This window comes from Corvus hawaiiensis, chromosome 14, assembly GCF_020740725.1.
Source record: "Corvus hawaiiensis isolate bCorHaw1 chromosome 14, bCorHaw1.pri.cur, whole genome shotgun sequence".
In the NCBI taxonomy this organism is placed as follows: domain Eukaryota; kingdom Metazoa; phylum Chordata; class Aves; order Passeriformes; family Corvidae; genus Corvus; species Corvus hawaiiensis.
The window spans coordinates 19922167-19941662 of NC_063226.1; the positions used below are offsets into that span (position 1 = coordinate 19922167).

The 19496-nt window shown below is 49.1% G+C and overlaps 1 protein-coding gene across 2 annotated transcripts in view; it reads left to right on the plus strand.

The window, feature by feature from the left end:
• Positions 1 to 16757, plus strand: part of LOC125333264 (gamma-aminobutyric acid receptor subunit beta-4) — a 71314-nt gene extending 54557 nt beyond the window's left edge. Inside the window, exons 5-9 of one of the 2 annotated variants that reach the window (XM_048319090.1) lie at positions 6508 to 6590; positions 10592 to 10729; positions 12165 to 12317; positions 14953 to 15197; positions 16236 to 16757. In XM_048319090.1, coding sequence (XP_048175047.1) covers positions 6508 to 6590; positions 10592 to 10729; positions 12165 to 12317; positions 14953 to 15197; positions 16236 to 16613 — 997 coding nt within the window. In that variant the 3' untranslated portion in view covers positions 16614 to 16757. Of the gene's footprint in view, positions 1 to 6507; positions 6591 to 10591; positions 10730 to 12164; positions 12318 to 14952; positions 15210 to 16235 lie in introns of both variants that reach the window. The other variant, XM_048319089.1, reaches the window with a different exon arrangement.
• The last annotated feature ends 2739 nt before the right edge of the window (positions 16758 to 19496 follow it).

The following is a 19496-nucleotide window of genomic DNA, read 5'->3' on the forward strand; positions in this document are numbered from 1 at the left end:
GTTCACCTGGCCAAATGCACGAGGCATTTGGGATAGAATAAAGGGGCAGAAAAACCAAACCTTGCAGTCAAGGCAGCCCAGCTTTGTACTCTCCCAGGGTGGAAAAATGGCTGGTTAAGATGAGTGGTACCCCGTGTGCTGGTTTAGAAGAGCTTCCTTTTCCTCTCCCATCTGAGTGCAGCGCACACTGTTATTTATCAAAGGATGCCTATGAAAGCACAGATGCTTTTGGAAACAGAATGACCTTAGAAGGATTGTGCCAAGGCTTGTGGAGTCAGTTTTAGGCAAAGAGACACAAGGGGGAAATATTCCATATCCTTGCCTTGCTCTTGGTTCAGTTGTGACCTCCAGGAGTTTGCAAAGATCAGACCATGTTAAAAGAATGGCAAAATTCACCACGGGTTTATAAATCCCTCCAGGCCCTTGGAAGTTTGTGCTTACTGCCAGGCAGAAGGTGACATTTGCCAGCATGTTTTTATGACTGACTTTGAGAATGTACAGAATAAGAACTCAGTTTTGGTTTTATTCCCATGTTTAGCAAAACAGCAATTTTGCCTCTCTTTCTACTCTTAGTCACCAGAATTCCCGTAGGAGTCTGACTTGCCCCGTGGGGCGAGCCTGAATAAGTCCTGCAGAACCTGAGCTTCCATCCCTTCTTATTGCTGCAAACTGTCGTGAGCTTTGGGAGTCTGCATCCCGAGGGGACGGGAGCATCTTGAGCTTCTCGGGAGATCTGGAACCCAAAAATTTGCAACCGGCAACTTAAATGTTTGTCTTTGGCTGTGAGAGTGTTTGTGTTAGTCCCTGCATAATGGCACTTCATCCATAGCTGGGGAACACGGTGAGGTGCTCGCTGGCTGTGTCTCCCCTGGATTAGAAAGGCTTTGGTGGGGGGATTTGTGCTGTTGCCCTCCTGTTCTCAGCCATGCTGAGTTTTAGTCAGCGTCCTTTCCAAGCCAAAGGTGGCAGGGAATATTCCTGGACACTTTGCATCAGTGTCCTCTGCAGTCAGTTTGTTTCCTGGCTTTGCTCTGTGTCCGTAAACAGTCCCTTGGGCATTCCCCAGCTAGAGCCCAGCAGAGGCTGGTGCCCATTCCCAACAGGCTTTTTGCATGCAGCCAGACCCGTTTCTGTGGGGTGAGAATCAAAGTGTAGACCAAGGCTGTTCCATGCCAGTTGACACTGGCCTCAGAAACCAGTGCCAGGCATTTTTAATTTGCTGGGACAGACACAGTCGTGATGCTGAAGTTTATTTTGTGAGGGTGAGCTTTAAGGGGAAAGGCCCCCCACTCACTTTAGGAATGTCTCAAAGGTAACAGTCTTCTCCTCTCTCCCACTCAATCCTCCTTAGGAAGCCTGGACTTGCCCCTTTTGCAACCAGGCCGCATTTTGGGGAAGTAATCTTTTACCCCTCACTCTTGTGGCTGGTGAGCTCAGCTCTCCCAACACACTGGAGATGATGCAGAGGATGAATGGGTGGCCAAGGGCTTTCAGAGCCTGCAGGAGAGGGAGATCTGGCTGGGGCAGGAGCTGAATGGGCAGATATCCTGATGGTGGCCAGCACCAGGGTAAGGACGAGGTGGAAAGGAGACACTGGATCAGGGTTTCATGGCAGGTTGGAGCTCTATGCTGCTCTATGCCTGTGCACTTATATAATCACTCTAAATAAGACAGAAGAAGCCATTAATAAGTAAACAGTGATGAGGAGGATCAGAGGGGGAATGAAATGGCTGGTGGTGTTGTTGTCAGAGAACTGAAATATTTGTGGAGAACTGATGGTTCGCAGCAACCTGAGCGTTCCCTTTTGAGCTGCAGCTGTGGTGGGGCCGTGCTCTGCTGCTGCCAGGCTCGGTGCAGAGCAGGCAGCGGTGCAGGGGCAGCAGTCGAGGCTGCACCACCCTGCCCATGCCAGCATCTGCTTTGGCCATACAAGCTTCAAGTGGGCAAAGCTTTCCTCATTGTAACAGAGAGCCAGCACCAACCCTTGTGGGACTTAGAGCTCCATGGATGTTTTTCTAGAGGTGGTCTCTACCTCTCCTGGGGATGAGGGCACTCTCCAGGGCGAGGTATCCATGTTGCTTTGGTTTCTGCTTGATCCACTCGATGCTGGCAGAGAAGGGGATCTCCATCAGCCAACAGCCTGCCCGAGCTGCTCAACATCTCATCCGTGTCCTTTTTTATCTTTTTTCCTTTTTGCTCTGTGAGATGCATGGTGCTTTCTCCATAGCACAGGCTCCCCCCAGATGAACTGTGTTTGCCTGCCAGCTGTGCAGTGGAGTAGCAGGGCACCGAGGCCCTGGCTACTTTGATCACACAACTGCCTACGGACTTCAGGAGAAACAATTAGGGGCAAGGGCATGAATGCCTTTTTTTTTTTGTGGGGAAGGAGCTGTTAAGGTTGTGAACGTGAGGGGCTGAGCCAGAGGCCTGTGAGGTGGGCAGGGATTGAGGCAGGAAAGGGGAGCTGGAGGGTGGTGGTGGTGGTGGCCGGGCTCGGTGTGGAAGGCGCCGGACGCTTCATTGAGCGCACGGCGCGGGAGAGCCGCTCCCCTCCACGGGCAGTGTCTCTGTGAATCGCCGTCAAAGCAGATGAAATTTCACACCACACAAATTTCTGAATTTAAAAGGGGAGGGAGGTGGGTAGAGAAGCGGGAGAGGAGGAGGGGGAGGGAGAAGATGCAGGCTGGCCGGGCGCCAGCGCCTCATGCTAACGCCACGGGGAAGGTGGCATCCTTCCCTGGCGTTCCCTCTGGTCCCCGCGCTCCCTGCTCCCTTTCACTGTGCTTGCATCTTCTGGAGGCAGTGTGCTCTGTCTAGAGCTGTTTACAGGATGGTGGTTTGTTCCCTGTCTCCTCATCTCCCTGCTCACAGAGTGAGTATCCGCTCCTCTGCTTTCCCTCTTTTAACCTCTCCTTTTCCTCCGTCTCTCCCTCCCCAGGCTGCTTTACCTGATCCCCCTCCTCTCTTCCTTTACCCTGCTGGTCTGTCCTGTACTCTCTGCTCTCCTTTCTGTCATCTCCACTCCTGCCTTCCCTAGTTGTGCTCATGCCATCATCTCTCCTCATTTTTCCACCTCTTACTTTCCTTCCACCTTGATTTTCTCTTAAGCCTCTTGAGACAGGAGCTCCTGAGTGTCCATCCCCACCTCCATCTCCCCATCCAGTCCTCCCCATGCAGTCTGCCATGTGCCAAGCAAACCCATCTCTTCACACAAAGCCCAGAACGTATCAAGGTAATACATTTATACCCATAAGAATGATGCAAAGGTTGGTCCTGTGGCCTTCTGGACAACCATAGGTGGCATGTGCTGTGACCCCAAAAGGTCACTGGGGTGACTGAATTTTGTTTATGTTCCCCTTTGACTGCGAGAGGTGCATGAAGCCTCTCCTCCCTCCATGAGTCCCACCTGCACATAGCACACAGCCACCAAAGCAGCTGGAGAAATCTCTCCTTGGCCCTTCCAGGAGCAGGTGAATGTTGAGTCTTCAAGCAGGGTGTATCAAAGGGAAATTGGTGTCCAGGATATTTCTTAAGATCTGAAATCTAAACAATTACACACCCCCATCCTCTCTGGGATACATCACTTACTTTATCCCAAGTTGGGTTGGTTTATCAGGGTTTAGGAAGCCCAGAGGCAGGACCTGAGCTGGACCTGGTGCCCCAGACCAGCTGCCTCTTGAATCTTGTTCCACGTCAGGCCCCCACATCTGGGTGCTCCTGTGGTGCTGGTGTCCCTGGGCTGGCCAGGCACTGCAGATGAAACACTCTGGACGAGCAGGTGGCTACAGCTGTGGATGGCTGTGCCACCTCTGCTCAAAAACCACAACAAAACCTGACATGATTCCAATTTTAGCTGCCCAAACATCAGTACGTGGGCAGATCACCCGGAATTTGGGATCTGCATCTAACTGCGCTATCTCTGGAGGATGCTGAGCTACACAGTGTGGATATATACCTGCCCTTTAATTGGAGGGAAAGGGAAATTATCTGGCTTTTTGAGGACAAATGTCCTCTCAGTCTTGTTTTTCTCCTTTCTGTCCTACCTGTCCCTTCCTTTTGAATCAACAGGGCTAAATTCTGCCCTGATGTAAATCTCTGCTGATACAAATCGGTGTGATCTTGCAAAAATCATCGGAGTGGCTGTGGATTTACGCCAGCTGCCAGCGTGAGCAGGGTTTGGTGCATGGAGTGTGGTAGCCATATCTCACTGTGTCACGCTCTGCATTTCCAACCAGCACTGCAGGTGATAAGCAAATCCTGGCGAGAGGGTCCCTCTCGGAGCAGAGCAGGCGGGAGCCTGGATGTCCTTTGCGCAGCCGACTCAGCCAGCCAGGCTGCGATTTTGGGATGGACCCTGTGCAAAGGTTTTAGCCCACGGGGCTCCACAAATGGGGTGGAAAATTTTCATTTAATACGTTTTTTTGCATCTCACGCTTTAGGGAAAACAGGAAAGCGCATTTGTAGCCGCGATTTCCCAGGGGTGCAGTATAATCCGGAGAGTGGATGCTGTGTGCGGCGCAGGGGGATGAGTCATCCCCGTGCATGACTCCTTGGTCCCAGCGCCCAGCCACGATGGACTCTGCACCTCCCACCTTGGCCTTTCCTGCCGAGGTTGCAGCTCCCCTTTTTATTCGCCCCTACCACCACCACTGCAATGCCCAGTTACCCCAGTGCAGGAGGATTAGGGTGGGGCAGGCGTTGTGTCTCCAGCTTGCCCTGCCAAGCTGGGAGGCTGTAAAAGCAATCCATGCAATGGCAAAGCCGTGGTGGTAATTTTTTAAGCGGTTCCTGTCCTGTTGTCCTTCTCTCCCCTCTGGGTTTTCTCCTCCACCCCAAGTGTATTACAGATAAAAGGGTTAAGAGCTCGCCTGGGCCCCCTGCTCGGAGAGAGGGCAGTTGCAGTGTTGTATCTAGACCCAGTGAGGATATATATAAATTCCCTTCGTCTCTTCGGATCTATTTATAGCACGGCAGGCAGTGGCAAAGGCTCTCCTCAAGGCTTCATCTCCTACAAACAGACTTCACAGACAGCAGAGAGGATAAATTTAGCACACGAGATTTCTTAAAGAGCCAGCAGCTCTGCGGGGCTGCCAGCCTGCCCTGCCACAGCCCCTGCCCTGATACCCCCACTGGGGCAGCCCTCTTCCATGGGTGCTTATCCCCCCATCTTCTTCCCCCCTCTTCCCCATTTCCAATTTTATGTCCAGCTTCACCCATAATCTCCCCTTTTCTGGTCTCTTTTTCTACCATTGATGGTTTTTTACTTTTTTTTTTTCCTTCTCTTTCACTGCTTCGCCATCTCATCCTCCCTGCTTTCTTGTTTTCCTTTTTTTCCCTCGCCTTTCTCTCTCCCAGGCCACAGGGCTCAGAAGAAAAAGCTTTCTAGTTAACAGTTCACTGGTTATGCCTAAATAGTAAAAAAAAAAAAAAAAAATGTGTAGCTTGATTAATGCCTTCCAGATGGTTAATTGAAAAAATAGGGGGAGAATGCAGCAATCTCCCCCCCGCCCCTCCAGCACTCTGCACACATCCATCGCACGGGAAGAAGACTGCATTAAAGGGTGAGGGGAGCAATATATTTGAGAAATAGGGGCAGCGCTGTTGCCATGCTGAGGAGTTAACTCAATCCCTGCCTCATGCCCTCATCTATCCCACCCCAAAATCCCCCACCCCAGAGATGTAAAATGTTCCTTACAACGTGTAACACACGCAGACCCCGCTGGCAGCCTCAGCTGAACCTCAGCACGGGCACAGCGCTGCTCCGAGTCCTCCCCGTGCTCCAACACCCCCAAAGCAGCACCCACTCTCATCCTCTCCCCATGTTCACTTTTTGGGGGATGTACACGCTCCCACACACACGCCCCACGTGTCTTCGATGACCACGCAATCATTTGCGCACGAGTGACTCCGTTACCGGGGCCGGGGAGCGGGAGGGCTCTGCCAGAGGGGTCTGGGCTTTTGGGTTTGGCCAAAGTGGGCAAGATGGAGGGGCATGAGGATGGGGGGGCTGTAATTAGGGGGTTCAAAGCAACTCGTGAGGGGAGGGGGGTGATAACGTGGTCAGCAATAGGTCACTGCTGGGTGCTTGGATCAATCCATCCTCAGCCTCACAGACACGTGCGGGCTGTCTCCCTGTTCCACGCTGCAGCCTCTCCTCTTCCCCCCCAAGCCGGAGCTGTGCCCGGGTTCTTTGTCTCTCTGAAGGGAGACAGAGGAGGAACGCAGCTCGCTCCCCACCCCGTTAATAGAGATGCTGCCTTGCTGACGTGAGTCACGGAGGGTTTGTGCCATGCCAGTGGGGGTGAGCCGCATCAGCCCCCCGCCCTGCACACCTCCCACCCCGGATCTCCCTGGTTTCCAGGGAAACAGCGGCCCCAAATGCTGCCTGACTTTCACTTCTGCCTTTCATTTCTCCTTTTTTTTTTTTTTTTTTTGGGTAAGAGAAAAGCAGACACAACTGATTTTTTTAAACTACTGTTTTTTCTTTTGTCTCTCTTCCCCTTTCAGGATCACCACCACGGCCGCCTGCATGATGGACCTGCGGAGGTACCCCCTGGACCAGCAGAACTGCACGCTGGAGATCGAGAGCTGTGCGTATGCCTCGGGCACATCGCCTGCCACGCGGTGCCACCTGATGCCACCCGCCCTGGCCACAGCTTCCCGCTCCTGGGATGCCTCCCAGGGCTGCTACAGCACCAGGCTCCATCACCCTGAGGGCACCTCACGGGGGAAATTCCCAGGAAAACAGAGCTCTAACAGCAGGCTGGGCATTAAGATCAGTCTCAGGAGGGTGGTGGAAGGCTCCCTTAGCCTTAAGGAAGCCCTGGGAAGCTGTCCTCACTCGTGGCTGACTCCGCTCTGTGTGGGAGGTGGCACCCAAGCCCTCCCACTGTCCTTCCCCGCCTGGATGTTCCCTGGATTCCTATGGAAATCCTCTTCCAGCTGTGCTGGCAGAGGAGGTCCGGCTCTCCCTCATAAAAATGCACTGCAGTGTCCCTCTGGGGCTGGGCCAGAGCAGCAGAGCTCCCAGCAGAGCTGATGCAGCCTCGCTGGTGATTATCAGGGAATTGCTCTTTCCATCAGGGAGCACCCAGGGCTGGGGAGCTGCTGTCCCCATCCCGCCTGGGTCCCGGGATGTGCGGGGTAACGGGATGGGAATGAGGTCCTGCTGGAGGCACGAATGGCAGATTGTCATTCTTCTGCCACTCCTCGGCAGTTTGAGAATAGTTTACAGTAGAACCAAGGAAACAGAAGGCAGGGAATTACCCACAGTTCCCCGTGTTGTGATTTTGCTCTTAATGGGTCATGCCAAGCCAATTTGTTCATCAGAGCTACATTTCCTCACAATATTCCAAAGACCCAGGCAGAGATGAAGAGATCCAATTGTTTCCTTCCTCAGAGCTTTTGTCTTTCACGCACTTGTATGGTTGAAATCTGCAGGGCTCCATTTTCTTTGCTTCCACACGACTCTGGAATATCAGTCCTTTTAGGGCTGGATTATAGAACCAAAGTATTTTAAAGCACAAAATCAAGCCAAACCTCAGAGAGAAAAAGCCCTTTTCTGATGCAGGAGTGCTGGGTTTGGGAAACAGCAGAAGGCATATGGGGTCCCCTGCCCCACAGCAGCTCGGGGCTCTTACCTGTGTGAGATAAGCACTGCCTGTTGATCCCATCCCTCCACCCCAAAAATAACCCTCACCACGTATACCCCTGCCTGTCTGTGTGCCAGGATCCAACAAAAACCTGATGAGGCAGGCTACAAACAGGCTGCTAATCTGACATTTTAAGACGTCACATCAATACTTTTCGATATTTCAGATGGAAATGAGTTGCCTTTGTGAAAGTTTGTTTACTTTTTAGAAGTAAAATGGAAATTTGGTTTTCTCTTTAAAGCTAGAAATCAAAGCAAAGCATTTATTTTTAGACCAAGCAACCTTTCCCTTTAGAAACACTTTTAAAAAATGGCTTCATGAAAAGCATGCTCGATTTCATATTGCATAATGCCATGATAAAAAAATAAAAATACAAAAATTGGTACCCAACACCAGCAGGTCATAGAATAAATGGAATAGAACTAGTTAACTGTGAGATCTCCTAAAATTAGTTACCGTAATTTGACATTTTCATTGCTGATCAGGAAGTAAATTTGAAGTCACTGCTGTTAAATTTGTGGATGATGAAGATAGCAGCGTGCGGAGCTTTGCTCGCTACGCATTTGAATCCTTCCCAATCTGAATCCATCCGGAAGGGGTTTGAAAACAGCCAAATGCAGAGCTCTGTGCCTGTGTGTGGGATTGCAGGGCCATCCCGAGGGGCCTGGACCCACACGGGGAGGTGAGGAAGGGGTGGCAGCCCCGGGCACGGCAGCTGGAGGTTCTGTGGCTCTGACAGAATGGGCTGGAGCGAGCCCTGTTATATAAACCAGGGGAGCCGTGAGTCAGAGCTCGGAATTGATTGGCCTCTGAACATGTCACTGAGATGGGGAAAGGGGCTCTGTCTATGTTTGGGTTCCAAAATTTAGGGAGGATGCTGAGGAATTGGAAGAGGCTGAAGAAAGATGCTAAAAAGCAGTTCAAGGGCTGGGGCAGATGTGCAGTGAGAAACCTCAATAGCTCAGTCTGGTTTGTTTACTGCAAAGGAGGTGGAGAGGTGAATTGTTTACAGGCTGGGTGCACCTCTGCAGAGGGGGAGCACTGGGGGGAAAGGGCTCAGGAACCTCCTGGAGACATTGGGAACAGCCACGGGAGCCTGGGAGTCTGAGCGAGATGAATTCAAATGTGAAATCGTTCACAATGTTTCTGAGCCGTGAGGGCGTTGGAGCTGCTGGAACCAGCTACCAGCAGGAGTGGGGGGGACTTGGATGTTTCTTACATCCAAGAACGTGGGGTTCCAGCCCCGGGGCTGAGTGATGCAAACACCAGGTCCTGTGCACGAAGCTGGGGCGTGAGGAGGATGACCCAAGGGTCCTGAAGCCCTCTGGGCTCGAAGGTGTGAGGGCTTTACCACTCTGGGAGCAGGAATATGCCAGCTGGGGGAGGAGGTGGAGCCCTGGCTTAGCTGATTTCCATCAGAAGCAGATGTGGCATGGCATTTGGAAGACTGGGTTTGTATGTTAGCACCCATGAATAAACGCCGTAATGACTGAGAGTGCAGGATGTGGGCTCAGAGACTGCACAGTCATCAAATAATTCAGTTTGGGAAGAGACCTCAGGGTGTCTCTAGTCCAGCCTGCAGCTCAAAGCAGGGTCAGCTGTGAGATCAGACCAGACTGCTGAGCCCTTTGTCCACTCAGCAGCTTCAGGATGACGCTGGCCTCAAAGGTTCATCTCTGCTCTGGGGTAACCCTTAGCCACCAAAGCAGGAGGAGAAGAATTTCTCCTCCGTGGTGCATTCAACAGCTCTTCATTGCCCTGATCCCACTGATGCCCTGGTGCTGGGTTTGGTGGCACTCTCCTGAGTGGCTGTGAGCCTTGCATGGAAAGCCAGCTGCCTGTGCTGCGAGGGTGGGTGCCTAAGCCAGGCTGCTGTGCTGCAGTGCAGGTGCTGAGCACGAGCCGTCTGTGGGCACAGGTGAGGCTCACGCTCTCAAGGCAGCCTTGCCCCGAGCTGTACCAAAGCCTGGCCATATCTTACTGCTCCTGTGAAGCTTTGCTTAGACTCTGAGGCCACCCTTGTGCAGCAACAGCCAAAGGGCTTCAAAACACGCAAGCACTGTTAATTTTCAAGGTGTGATGAATCCTTGCCACAAGGGAAGGGCAGGGCAGGGCTGTGAACGTCGCAGTGGTGGGTGAGGGATTTCGTGGTTTCATCCCCTGGGTCTCATTCCCCACGAGTCCAGAGCACTTGGGGGTCTCATTTGCAGCCCGTGCAGCCCTGTCTGTCTGGGGTTAAAGCAAGAAGCTTCACTCTTGGCTGAGTTAACAAGCCCATTACCCTGAAATGTGAGGGATGAATATTTGTTATGTGTCTGCTTCCTTTTCCCCTCTTCTCTCATTACTGCTCTTCTCAGCCAGTGCTTGGTAAAAGCAGCCCCCAGCCTCAGAGACTCTGTTCACTTCTTGGATCTGAATTTTGACTGAGTACTTAGAAAAGGGAGGTGCTCTGGTTGTCAAAGTTCTTTTCAACTGCTCCTGGAGATCTTTTCCTCTCTGGGAATTTTTAATACTCAGCTGCCCTGTTTACCCAGTCCCACCAGTCTGCACTGTGTGGTCTCCCCCTCCTGGTAAAAGGAGGCAGTTTTTGAAAAGCAAAATGCTGTGTTTGGTGCGTTTGACAGAGGCTTCTGGTGCACAAGTCCCTGTCATGTCAGCCATGGAGATTATGTAGTGCAAGTCAAGGCTAGATGGGCCACACCTCGCCTTTTTCTCCTGAATTCTAGCCAGAAGTGGGAGTTCTGGCCAATTTTTCCTCTTCTCCTGGGGACTGTACTGCCAAGCTCAGCTGAAGAAGGAAAGTACCTCAGCAGAGAGAGGCTTGGCTCGGTGTGGGCTTTCCTTTGGGTCCTTTTCCAGATCACCTTAGTGCAAATGGAGGTGTCACCTGGTCCAGCTTGTCAGCTCAGCTCTCCCTGTGTGCTCCTTCCTCCCTGCAGATGGTTACACGGTGGATGACATTGTCTTCTTCTGGCAAGGGAACGACTCGGCTGTCACGGGGATGGAGGTGCTGGAGCTGCCCCAGTTCACCATCATCGAGCAGAGGCTGGTCAGCAGGGAGGTGGTCTTCACCACTGGTGAGTCTGGTGAAGGGCTGCGTGCAATGGGCAAAGCTGCTGCTGATCCATTGGCTGTCCCTCTGATTCACATGCTGGGGCACTAACTTGGGATCTAGGCTTCAGCTTGGGGTTCCTCTAAGAAAAAGGTGAAAGGTGTCTTCTGCACCCACCAGCTTTGCTTTTTTTATTTTTTTTTTTTTTGTCTGCTTCTCTTCAGAGACTTTCAGGATCATTTTCTTTGCTGCAATTATTTCTGTTTCTTAGTCAAAATAATGACTGAGCTCAGAACCTCTTTAGAAGGTTCTCAGCCTTCATCTAATTTTTATGTGGTTCACATCTGGGTCTCAAAGCTAATGTAGGTGCAATAGTAAGGAGAAAATATATCCACTGAGAAGCAAGTGGGCTATGAAATGATGCCAACCCACCTGCACATGGCAATAAAAAGATTTGGAGAGAATACCTGGGACCACTCAGATGCTGCCAGCTGGAAAGTTGGAGGGGGTTGGATTTTGGTTGCTGTCTTCACTTTGATCTGAGGTGGAGGTCACTGCCAAAACAGCACAGCACACACCTGTCAAAAATAGACTGGTGAAATACTGTGTTCAAGCCATACAAGTGGCCCACAGTGGTGAGGGAACAATCCCTCCTTTATCCCAGTCTACATCCTTGATGGCTAAAAACTGTTCTTTTCTTGTTACTTACCTGCCAGCCAGGATTACACCCATGTTTCAGGCTCCTGTGCTGCCTCAGGGACAGAGGTGGGAAGGAGGAATGACTTGGACTTTGTCCCACAGCAATGAAAGAGGCACTGCTTTGTCCCTGTCAAAATTAGCCTGCTGCAGTGGAAGGACTGTAAAAGTACTTATTGTCCTCACTATCCTCATTAGGTTTGCTAAAAGATTAGGAGGAAGTTGCAATAACTTGAAAATAATAAAAAAGAGACCTTCAGATTAACTAACAGTACTCTATTTGCATATGAATTTGCCCAGTCTGACCATAACCCATTTTTAGAACAGCATGGGAAAAATATGATTCAGATCTTCATTGCTGTTTGGAGGCAGAGCTGGCACAGGAAACATTGGAAAATCATCTCATGGCACCCAGATATAGGGTTAAAGTCTCCTGTGTAAGCCTCCATCATATTGGCTGGCACCGTAATAGCAATTCCAGCACTGAACAGCCATTCTCCCACGATGGCTGATATAATAATGTGACTTATGTAGAGTTTCCATTCTTCTTAATACTCTGGGACAACTGAGCAGATTCTGAAGAGACCCCTTTCAAAATCCGATGAGTCTGCAAAACCAGCTGCAGAAAACAGGAGATTTCTCATTATTCCTGCCTCTCGAGAACATTTTCCAAGTAAAATTTCAGTTCCTGACCTAAGCTCTTATCACAAATGCAGCCTTGCCCTCCTCTCAAACCCCATCCTCTTTTAATGTCTCACTGGCAGGTTCGTATCTGCGCCTATCCCTGAGTTTCCGGATTAAGAGGAACATTGGTTACTTCATCCTGCAGACCTACATGCCATCCATCCTCATCACCATCCTGTCCTGGGTCTCCTTCTGGATCAATTACGATGCTTCTGCTGCACGAGTGGCACTGGGTATGGAACTTCTTCATTGTATTTTGGAGGTGTTTTCTTGAGGGAGATCAGCTGTAACGAGGAAAATCCCTTTTCTTTATGAGGTAGCAATTAAGCAAGTCTGTCAAAGTTGTCATCCTAAATGGACATTACTTTGTTTCTGAGAACAAACTTTAAATTCTCAGTCAGAACAGTTACATTTTTTTGGTTGGTTGGTTGGTTATTAGTACTTCCCAGACTGGAGTCTGTTTTATTTGAATCAGTAAAAGTCCTACCAAAAATTTTCTGGGTGTGAGTTTAAACTCTCTAAACAAAAATGTAAATATTCTCAGGTATGTGAGACCCTGACATGCCATGAGTTCCTCCATTCTGGTTTGCACTGGTTTTCTTAAGAAGAGATATCTGGGCACCTCTTGGTCAACAGGTGTGCCAGGAGGGGTCAGCTGGGTGATAAATTCTGAGGCTGAGTGGCCAAAGAGTTGTATGGGAATGGTTAAAAGCTGAAAGAAATAAAGGAAGGGGCATTGCACATTTTCCTGATAGTTCAGGTCCCATACAGACACTCTCTGCAGCTTCATGGCCAAGGCAAATGTGGGACAGTAGTTAAAGCCCAAGTTCTTCTTTGGCTCATGCTCCCTTAAATAGGAATGTTTTCCTATAAGAGGGGGAAAAAATGAGGTCTTTTAAGCAACAGAAGGGAAGTGGGGGTGGATGGCAGATGAGGGTTTTGAAGGAGGAACACGAGAAAGGGGGGATGGCTGGCGTATGAGAATGGGGCTGTGCAACATGAGGGAAATTTCAGAGGCAATAGGAGAGGTAAGGAGAGAGCAGGGTTGGATCTGTGAGTGAGACAAGGCTCAGAGAGGCAGTGCAGCTGGGTCTGACAGCAAAGGTTGGGGGCTCCAGGTAGCTCTAGGAGAAAGAACTTGAGAAGACTCAGAGGAGGGGTGGGTTGAACAAAGATATAAAAGAGGTAATTTGGCTGTGCTTGCTTGAGGAGGCTGGAGCAGAGAGACAGGGAGGGAAGGAGAAGAACTTGGTAAATTAAAAGGTTAAGTTGCATTGACAGGAGCCATAATCAGAGAGAGGAGAATAAGAAACATTGTGAAAGCCCAAGCAAAAGGGTGGAGGTGAGATGCACAGCTGTTGAATTTCTGCTGACATCTGGACTCAAAGGAGAAAAGAGAAGAAAAACACTCTAGATCAGAACTGCAACAGCTCTCCCTAAACTATTCCTGACAGTTCTCTAACTTATCCTTAAAAAGCTCCAAAAAAATAAACTCCACAGCCTCCTCTGGTCACTTTATATCCAGATTTACCTGCTCATACAGTCAAAAAGGTCCTCTTTGCCTCTGCCCAAAGACTCTATTGCAATTTGTCCAGTTCTTAATGGAGACATGGAGAACATTCTATTCTCCCTTTCTTTGCCTCAGATTTCTGTATATTTAGACTACTGCCTAAATATAGACCATATTGTGTGTACCTAAACATATCTCCCTTCTGTTTACCCAACTGAAGGCTAATAGTTCTTTCAGTCTTTTATCAGGAATGACACTAAAGACACAGCGAGGGTGAAGGGGAAGCAGGACAAGCAAAGGTTCAGGGTGCACAGAGAGCTTTGAGAGCCATCGCTGTAGAGGTGGGGCTGAAACCACAGGAGAAAATTAAGGTCATGGAGATTATTAGAGCTGCCACCAGAGAGATGAGGAGGAAAAAGAAGAAAAGAAGATCAGCAAGGTGGTAAGAACAGCTAGAGAAGCAAAGGAAGAGTAGGTTGAAGAGGAAGAGTTACCACCCCCAAAAGAAGTATGAAGGTTCATTGCCATCTTTTTGGAGCTGGCAGAAGACTGTCAAAGAGGCAGGTCTGAGGCCACTCTGACAGTCCAGAGAAGGGAAGAGTCTGAGAAGAAGCTGAAGAAGAGATCTGAAGCTGTGAGAGTAATCATAGTGAATCAGGCTTCTGGAACTGAGTAGATGGGGACAAAAGTGTTCACAAAATGCTTATTTAAGATGCAAGAAATGTGAGGAGGCCTAAAAAGGAGAGTGTGAGAACCATGGGAGGAATGTGTACAAGTGATAATTGATGTAATGAATGGTAAAGCTGGTGAGAGGAAGGTGGGAACTGATGGGGTCAAGGACAGAAGCCTACGAGGCAGGCAAAAAAAAGAGAGTGCCATGAAGAGGAAATCTCTTCGCTCTTTCTCCACTTCATGGCATTGGGAAGACATGGCAGGTTATACACTCAAGCCAAGATGCTGAGGCATTCAGTAGCACACAGTGAAGCCTGATGAGTTCATGAAGGAGAAAAAAGGGAGGTGAAGAGGGTAAAAAAGACAGAGCAAAACTGAATATTTCCTACCACAATGAGAGAAAGAGGGAAGATCAGGGGGACTTAAAGAAACAAGGTCCAGAGGATGCTGATCCCCATCATGCTGATGATACTTAGACATTTTCTCCCACTGTTTGCTGCTGGTTCATTTTCTGCACCAATATGTACTGGGCATGCAGGCTTAGAATAATGACAATTTCCTTCCCAGTTGCACTGCTCCCATCCCTCCTGAGGCTGTCCAGCTGGAAGGGGGGATGTGGGAGCCAAGAATGGCATCTCAGAAAACCATCCCACATTGGTAACAGAGCACCTGCCCTCTCCTGACAGGGGTCACCACGGTGCTTACCATGACAACCATCAACACCCACCTGCGGGAGACTCTCCCCAAGATCCCCTACGTCAAGGCTATTGATGTTTATCTCATGGGCTGCTTCGTCTTCGTGTTCCTGGCACTCCTGGAATATGCTTTTGTCAACTACATATTCTTCGGGCGAGGGCCCCGGCAGCAGAAGAAGCAGAGTGAGCGCATCAGCAAGGCCAACAACGAGCGCCACCGCTACGAGGAGAAGAGGGTGAGAGAGCAGGTTTGTCCTCTCCTTTCGTTGTGGCAGGAGGATTCAGGCTCTCCACTGGGTGAGCTGAGGAGCAGCCTTTGTGCTCATCACGAGAGGTGAACCCCAGTTTCCCTTGTATGGTGATTACTGGGAATTTTTCCTCCTTGTTCATTTTGTCATCATCCTCTAACCAGTCTCATCAGAAATCTCTTGTGTGGGGTAGGTGTACCCAAAAGTCCCTCAGTGGCCTTTGGTCCTCCTGTGTTGGCAGAATCACACTTCCCCCACTCAAATTTTGCTGCAAGCACAGGTGGCTGCTCCTTCTACCCCAGCAGCAGTGGGCAGCCCTCAAATGCAGCATGTTCAGAGCTCACAAATGACCCCATCACGGGTATTGTCACCAAACTCTGGGGAAGAAAAGAAACTCTCCAACACCATCTTTTAAGTATTAACGAGTCAGGCATTACTTTATTCTGGCCAGGATGTGCAGTGGAAATCATTTCAACCATATGTGATTCTTTACTGAAATATTCACATATTTATATATTAAAAAAACCAAATTTTCATTCATTGGTTCTGCATTACACAATTCTTAATATTTGATCTCCTATCTGTTATTGATCCCTTCACCTTCAATGCTATTTTTGGTCCTTGTTCTTTGGCTCTCTTATCAATCTTTTCCCAGACTGGGTATCTCCAACCCTGCTGGGGGGTTAATATCTGTCAACATCTGTTTATCTCCTCTGTATCTTCTGGCCACTCCCAATCTGTAGATGTTCAGCTCTCAGAGTTTAGGAATCTTCTTTTTGTTGATTGAGGCCTCACCCGGTGAAACTCAAACCCTCGGTGGACAGAATCTTTTAAAGGGAAACCTCCATTCCCCTCCTCCTTGGCAAAGGCGAACCAACCCATGACTAAAGTCACTTTAAACATTTCAGAAGTTATATAATTCCCAACAGCACTGTTACCCAGAAGTCCCTTCAGAACCACCCCCGATGGTGTGTGCATCCTGCCCAGAACACCCCACTACCTCTGTGTCTGTGTTCCCCGTTCCAGGTTGACCCTTACGGTAACATCCTCCTCAGCACTCTGGAGATGAACAACGAGCTGCTGGCCACGGACATGATGAGCAGCGTGGGCGACTCTCGAAACTCTGTCATGTCCTTCGAAGGCTCAGGAATCCAGTTCCGCAAGCCGCTGGCCTCTCGGGATGGCTTTGGCCACCACCCCACCCTGGACCGCCACGTCCCGCTGACCCACCACGCTGCCGCCCGCAACCGCGCCAACTGCCGCCTGCGCCGGCGGTCGTCCAAGCTGAAGCTCAAAATCCCAGACCTGACAGACGTCAGCACCATTGACAAGTGGTCACGGATCATTTTTCCAATCACTTTTGGATTCTTCAACCTTGTTTACTGGTTGTACTATGTAAATTGATGCCTGCGGCCTCTGAGAGAGATAATAGGGACAGACACTCAGACAATGACAACACAGGAGTGTTGTGGTCTTTTGGGTTTGGGTTTTACTCTTTACTATCATTGTCATTTATTCCTATGGTTCATTAGATTTATTCTAAGCTTACTCTTCTCTTTTCAGCACATGTAGAACCACGGAGTGTGGGGTGGGGTAAAGGGAGAGAAAGGTACGGGAGGGGGTTTGGTTTTAGGGAGGGATGTGTTCGTCCTGATTTTGGTTTCCTGCTGAAGGACTTAAACCATTGTAAAAAAACAAAAAACCAAAAAAACCGACAAAAAACAACAAAAACCAAAAAAAAAAGAAAGAAAAAACAGAAAAAAAGACGGAAAAAAAAGAAAAAACACACAAAAAAACCCCAAAACTGAGAAAAGTTAAAAAAAAAAAAAAAAGAGGGGGGAGATTTAAAGAAATTGAGTCAACAACTGGTGGGGGCGATAGGTTACTTTGGCTGTGCTCACTAATGCTCTATCCTCACTTCCATTTCACTACTGAATTTCATCTTTCACTTTTCAGTCTTATTATATATTTTTTAATCTTTCTTCTGTCACTGCTCTTAACCCCTTCATGTTTATTCTTTCATGGATTCATGAGATGATGGGGTTTCATTCTCACACTATGAGATTTTTCTTTTCTTTTTCTCTCTCTCCCTCTCTCTTGCTTACAAGCCTAAAAGAATCTTTTAAACCAACAAATAAAAAGAATATTTATTTTGGAAGAGCTGGGAAGGGGGGGGAGGACGAGGCAATTATTTGGGAGGGAAGGGGCAACGTGGGGTTATGGGAGGGGGGGAGGAGGGAACTTATCAAAACCAAGGCACATTTGCAAGATGCCTTTTTCCACCTTCAGGAGTTTGCAAGCTGTTTTTCCTGTGTGAATGTGCGTGTGTGGAGCATCTGTGTGTGTGTGTGGGCACGTGTGTCCATGGATGTGCGTGTGCAAGCATGTTTTCTGGGGAGGGGGGCCGGGGAGGGGGGTTTTGTAATATCTTTTGTAGAAAGAGAACACAGATGACATTTAACTGGCAGTGTGTTTGGCGGGGGGGGGGGGGGGGGGGGTGAATAGCAGGGGTTTGTTTGCTCATTGCAGCTTCACCAGGTTGGAGGTCGGGGTTCCAGCTCCAGAGGCAGAGCTGGGGAGGCAGAGTGTGCAAATTGGCACTTGCTGAGGGAAGAGAGGGATTTGGGGATCAGCAATAGGACAGTGCTGCTGTTCACTATTGGCATCTGATCTCCAGGAGACTAAGTTGATTCAGTCCTTAAAGGAGGGGTTGTTCCTAGTTATTCCCACCCTGCATCTTCCTTACGGAGTCTGGAGATAAAAGCAGTTGCAGGACTCTAGAAACTTAATCCTTCCCCCCTCTCCTTGTTCCTTGTGCCAGACAATGGATCCACACTCCAGCCCTCTGAGTGACCACAGCCTACATCAAGGTGCAGGAAAGGCTGGATGTCATTTAACTTTGTTTCAGGATGAAAAAAATAGGGAAATGATAATGATCCCCTTTCCTAATGGTGGGCTGGCAGCCTCTGATCTGTACTGCTTCTACCAGGCCTTGCTTTATGTCTATTAAGACAAACAGAGGGTAGAGGAAAGCACCCTGTGCCCTTCCTTGCAGATGATGAAGCTGAGGATGAGGTAGAGTTCCATGGAGCATCATCCCTCTGGAAGATGATGGTCTCCAAAGGCTGGGCAGGGTGAAGGTTGCAATGAAAATGCTGAGCTTGGTGCTTGTGGAAGCCCCTGAGTCTCCAGCAGCTTCCATCCACAGGCATTCCTTAGGAAGGTACAGAAGGGGAACTTGGCCTTGGACAGCAAGGTCAGCCTTTTCCAAAGGAGCCAGTGATGTTCAGGAAAATCACTGAATTATTGGCCTCTTTGGCAATCACTGATGATTGATAATCTCCCTGATAATATTAATAAAAGCCATGAAAATGTTAAATTCACAAGTGCAAAACTTTAACCCCAGGGTCATTCTGCCATTCCTGGAGTAATGATGAGAACCTTGTCCTTACCTGATGGAGTTTTTTTCCTGTCAGACCCACAGACACCCACATTGCCCTTTATTCAACCATCCTTTTATTTCCCTGCTAGCATTCTCCTCCCTTTTCCTTGATTCCCATTGCTTGGGAGAACAGAGTGATCCTCTGAGACCAGGGAAACTCCTGTTTTTCAGATGGCAGATGAACCTGATGCACATCTTTCATTCACTAATTTATGTCTGTACAGTACTATGAAAATGTGAATCACTACAGGCCTGACCTAGTAACACTGAAGTCAGGGAAAGTTTTGCCTGGACTTGGCTGAAGCAAGATCAGGCCTCATCAGAGTAATTATTGTTATTTTTATATCAGTCATGCGTCTTATGCAGAATCTGAAGCATAAGAGTAGAGCATCCCCGTTCCCCGTCACCCCGTGTCTGTCTCCCTCTCTCATGTTCATGCATGCACACTTTTGGTCCAGGCCTCCCTGGATTCACCAAGGTTTTAGCACAATTGTTAAATCAGACTTAGACTCTGCCCTGCCCTGCAGAGCAGTCTCCTGCTGGTTTCCCCATCCAGAAGCAATGCTGCTGCAGATGGGTTTTCCCCAGACTGCTGCAGTTCATGGCCTGTATGGGTCTGTATAGGAATAAGAGTCTGGAGAGTGGCTGGAGGATCAGGTAGTTCTGTCTACCTGACATGAAGGAAGTTAAAGCTTGGCCAGTGGAGAAAGCTACACTTTCTAGTGTGATTCTATTCAGAAATATCTTTTAAATGCTTTAATGGAAGTCATAAAGTTGTGTTTTATGACAGCAGCAGTATAATGTTGGTGGATATCAGCATGCCACGGCTGCAGCTCCCACACGGA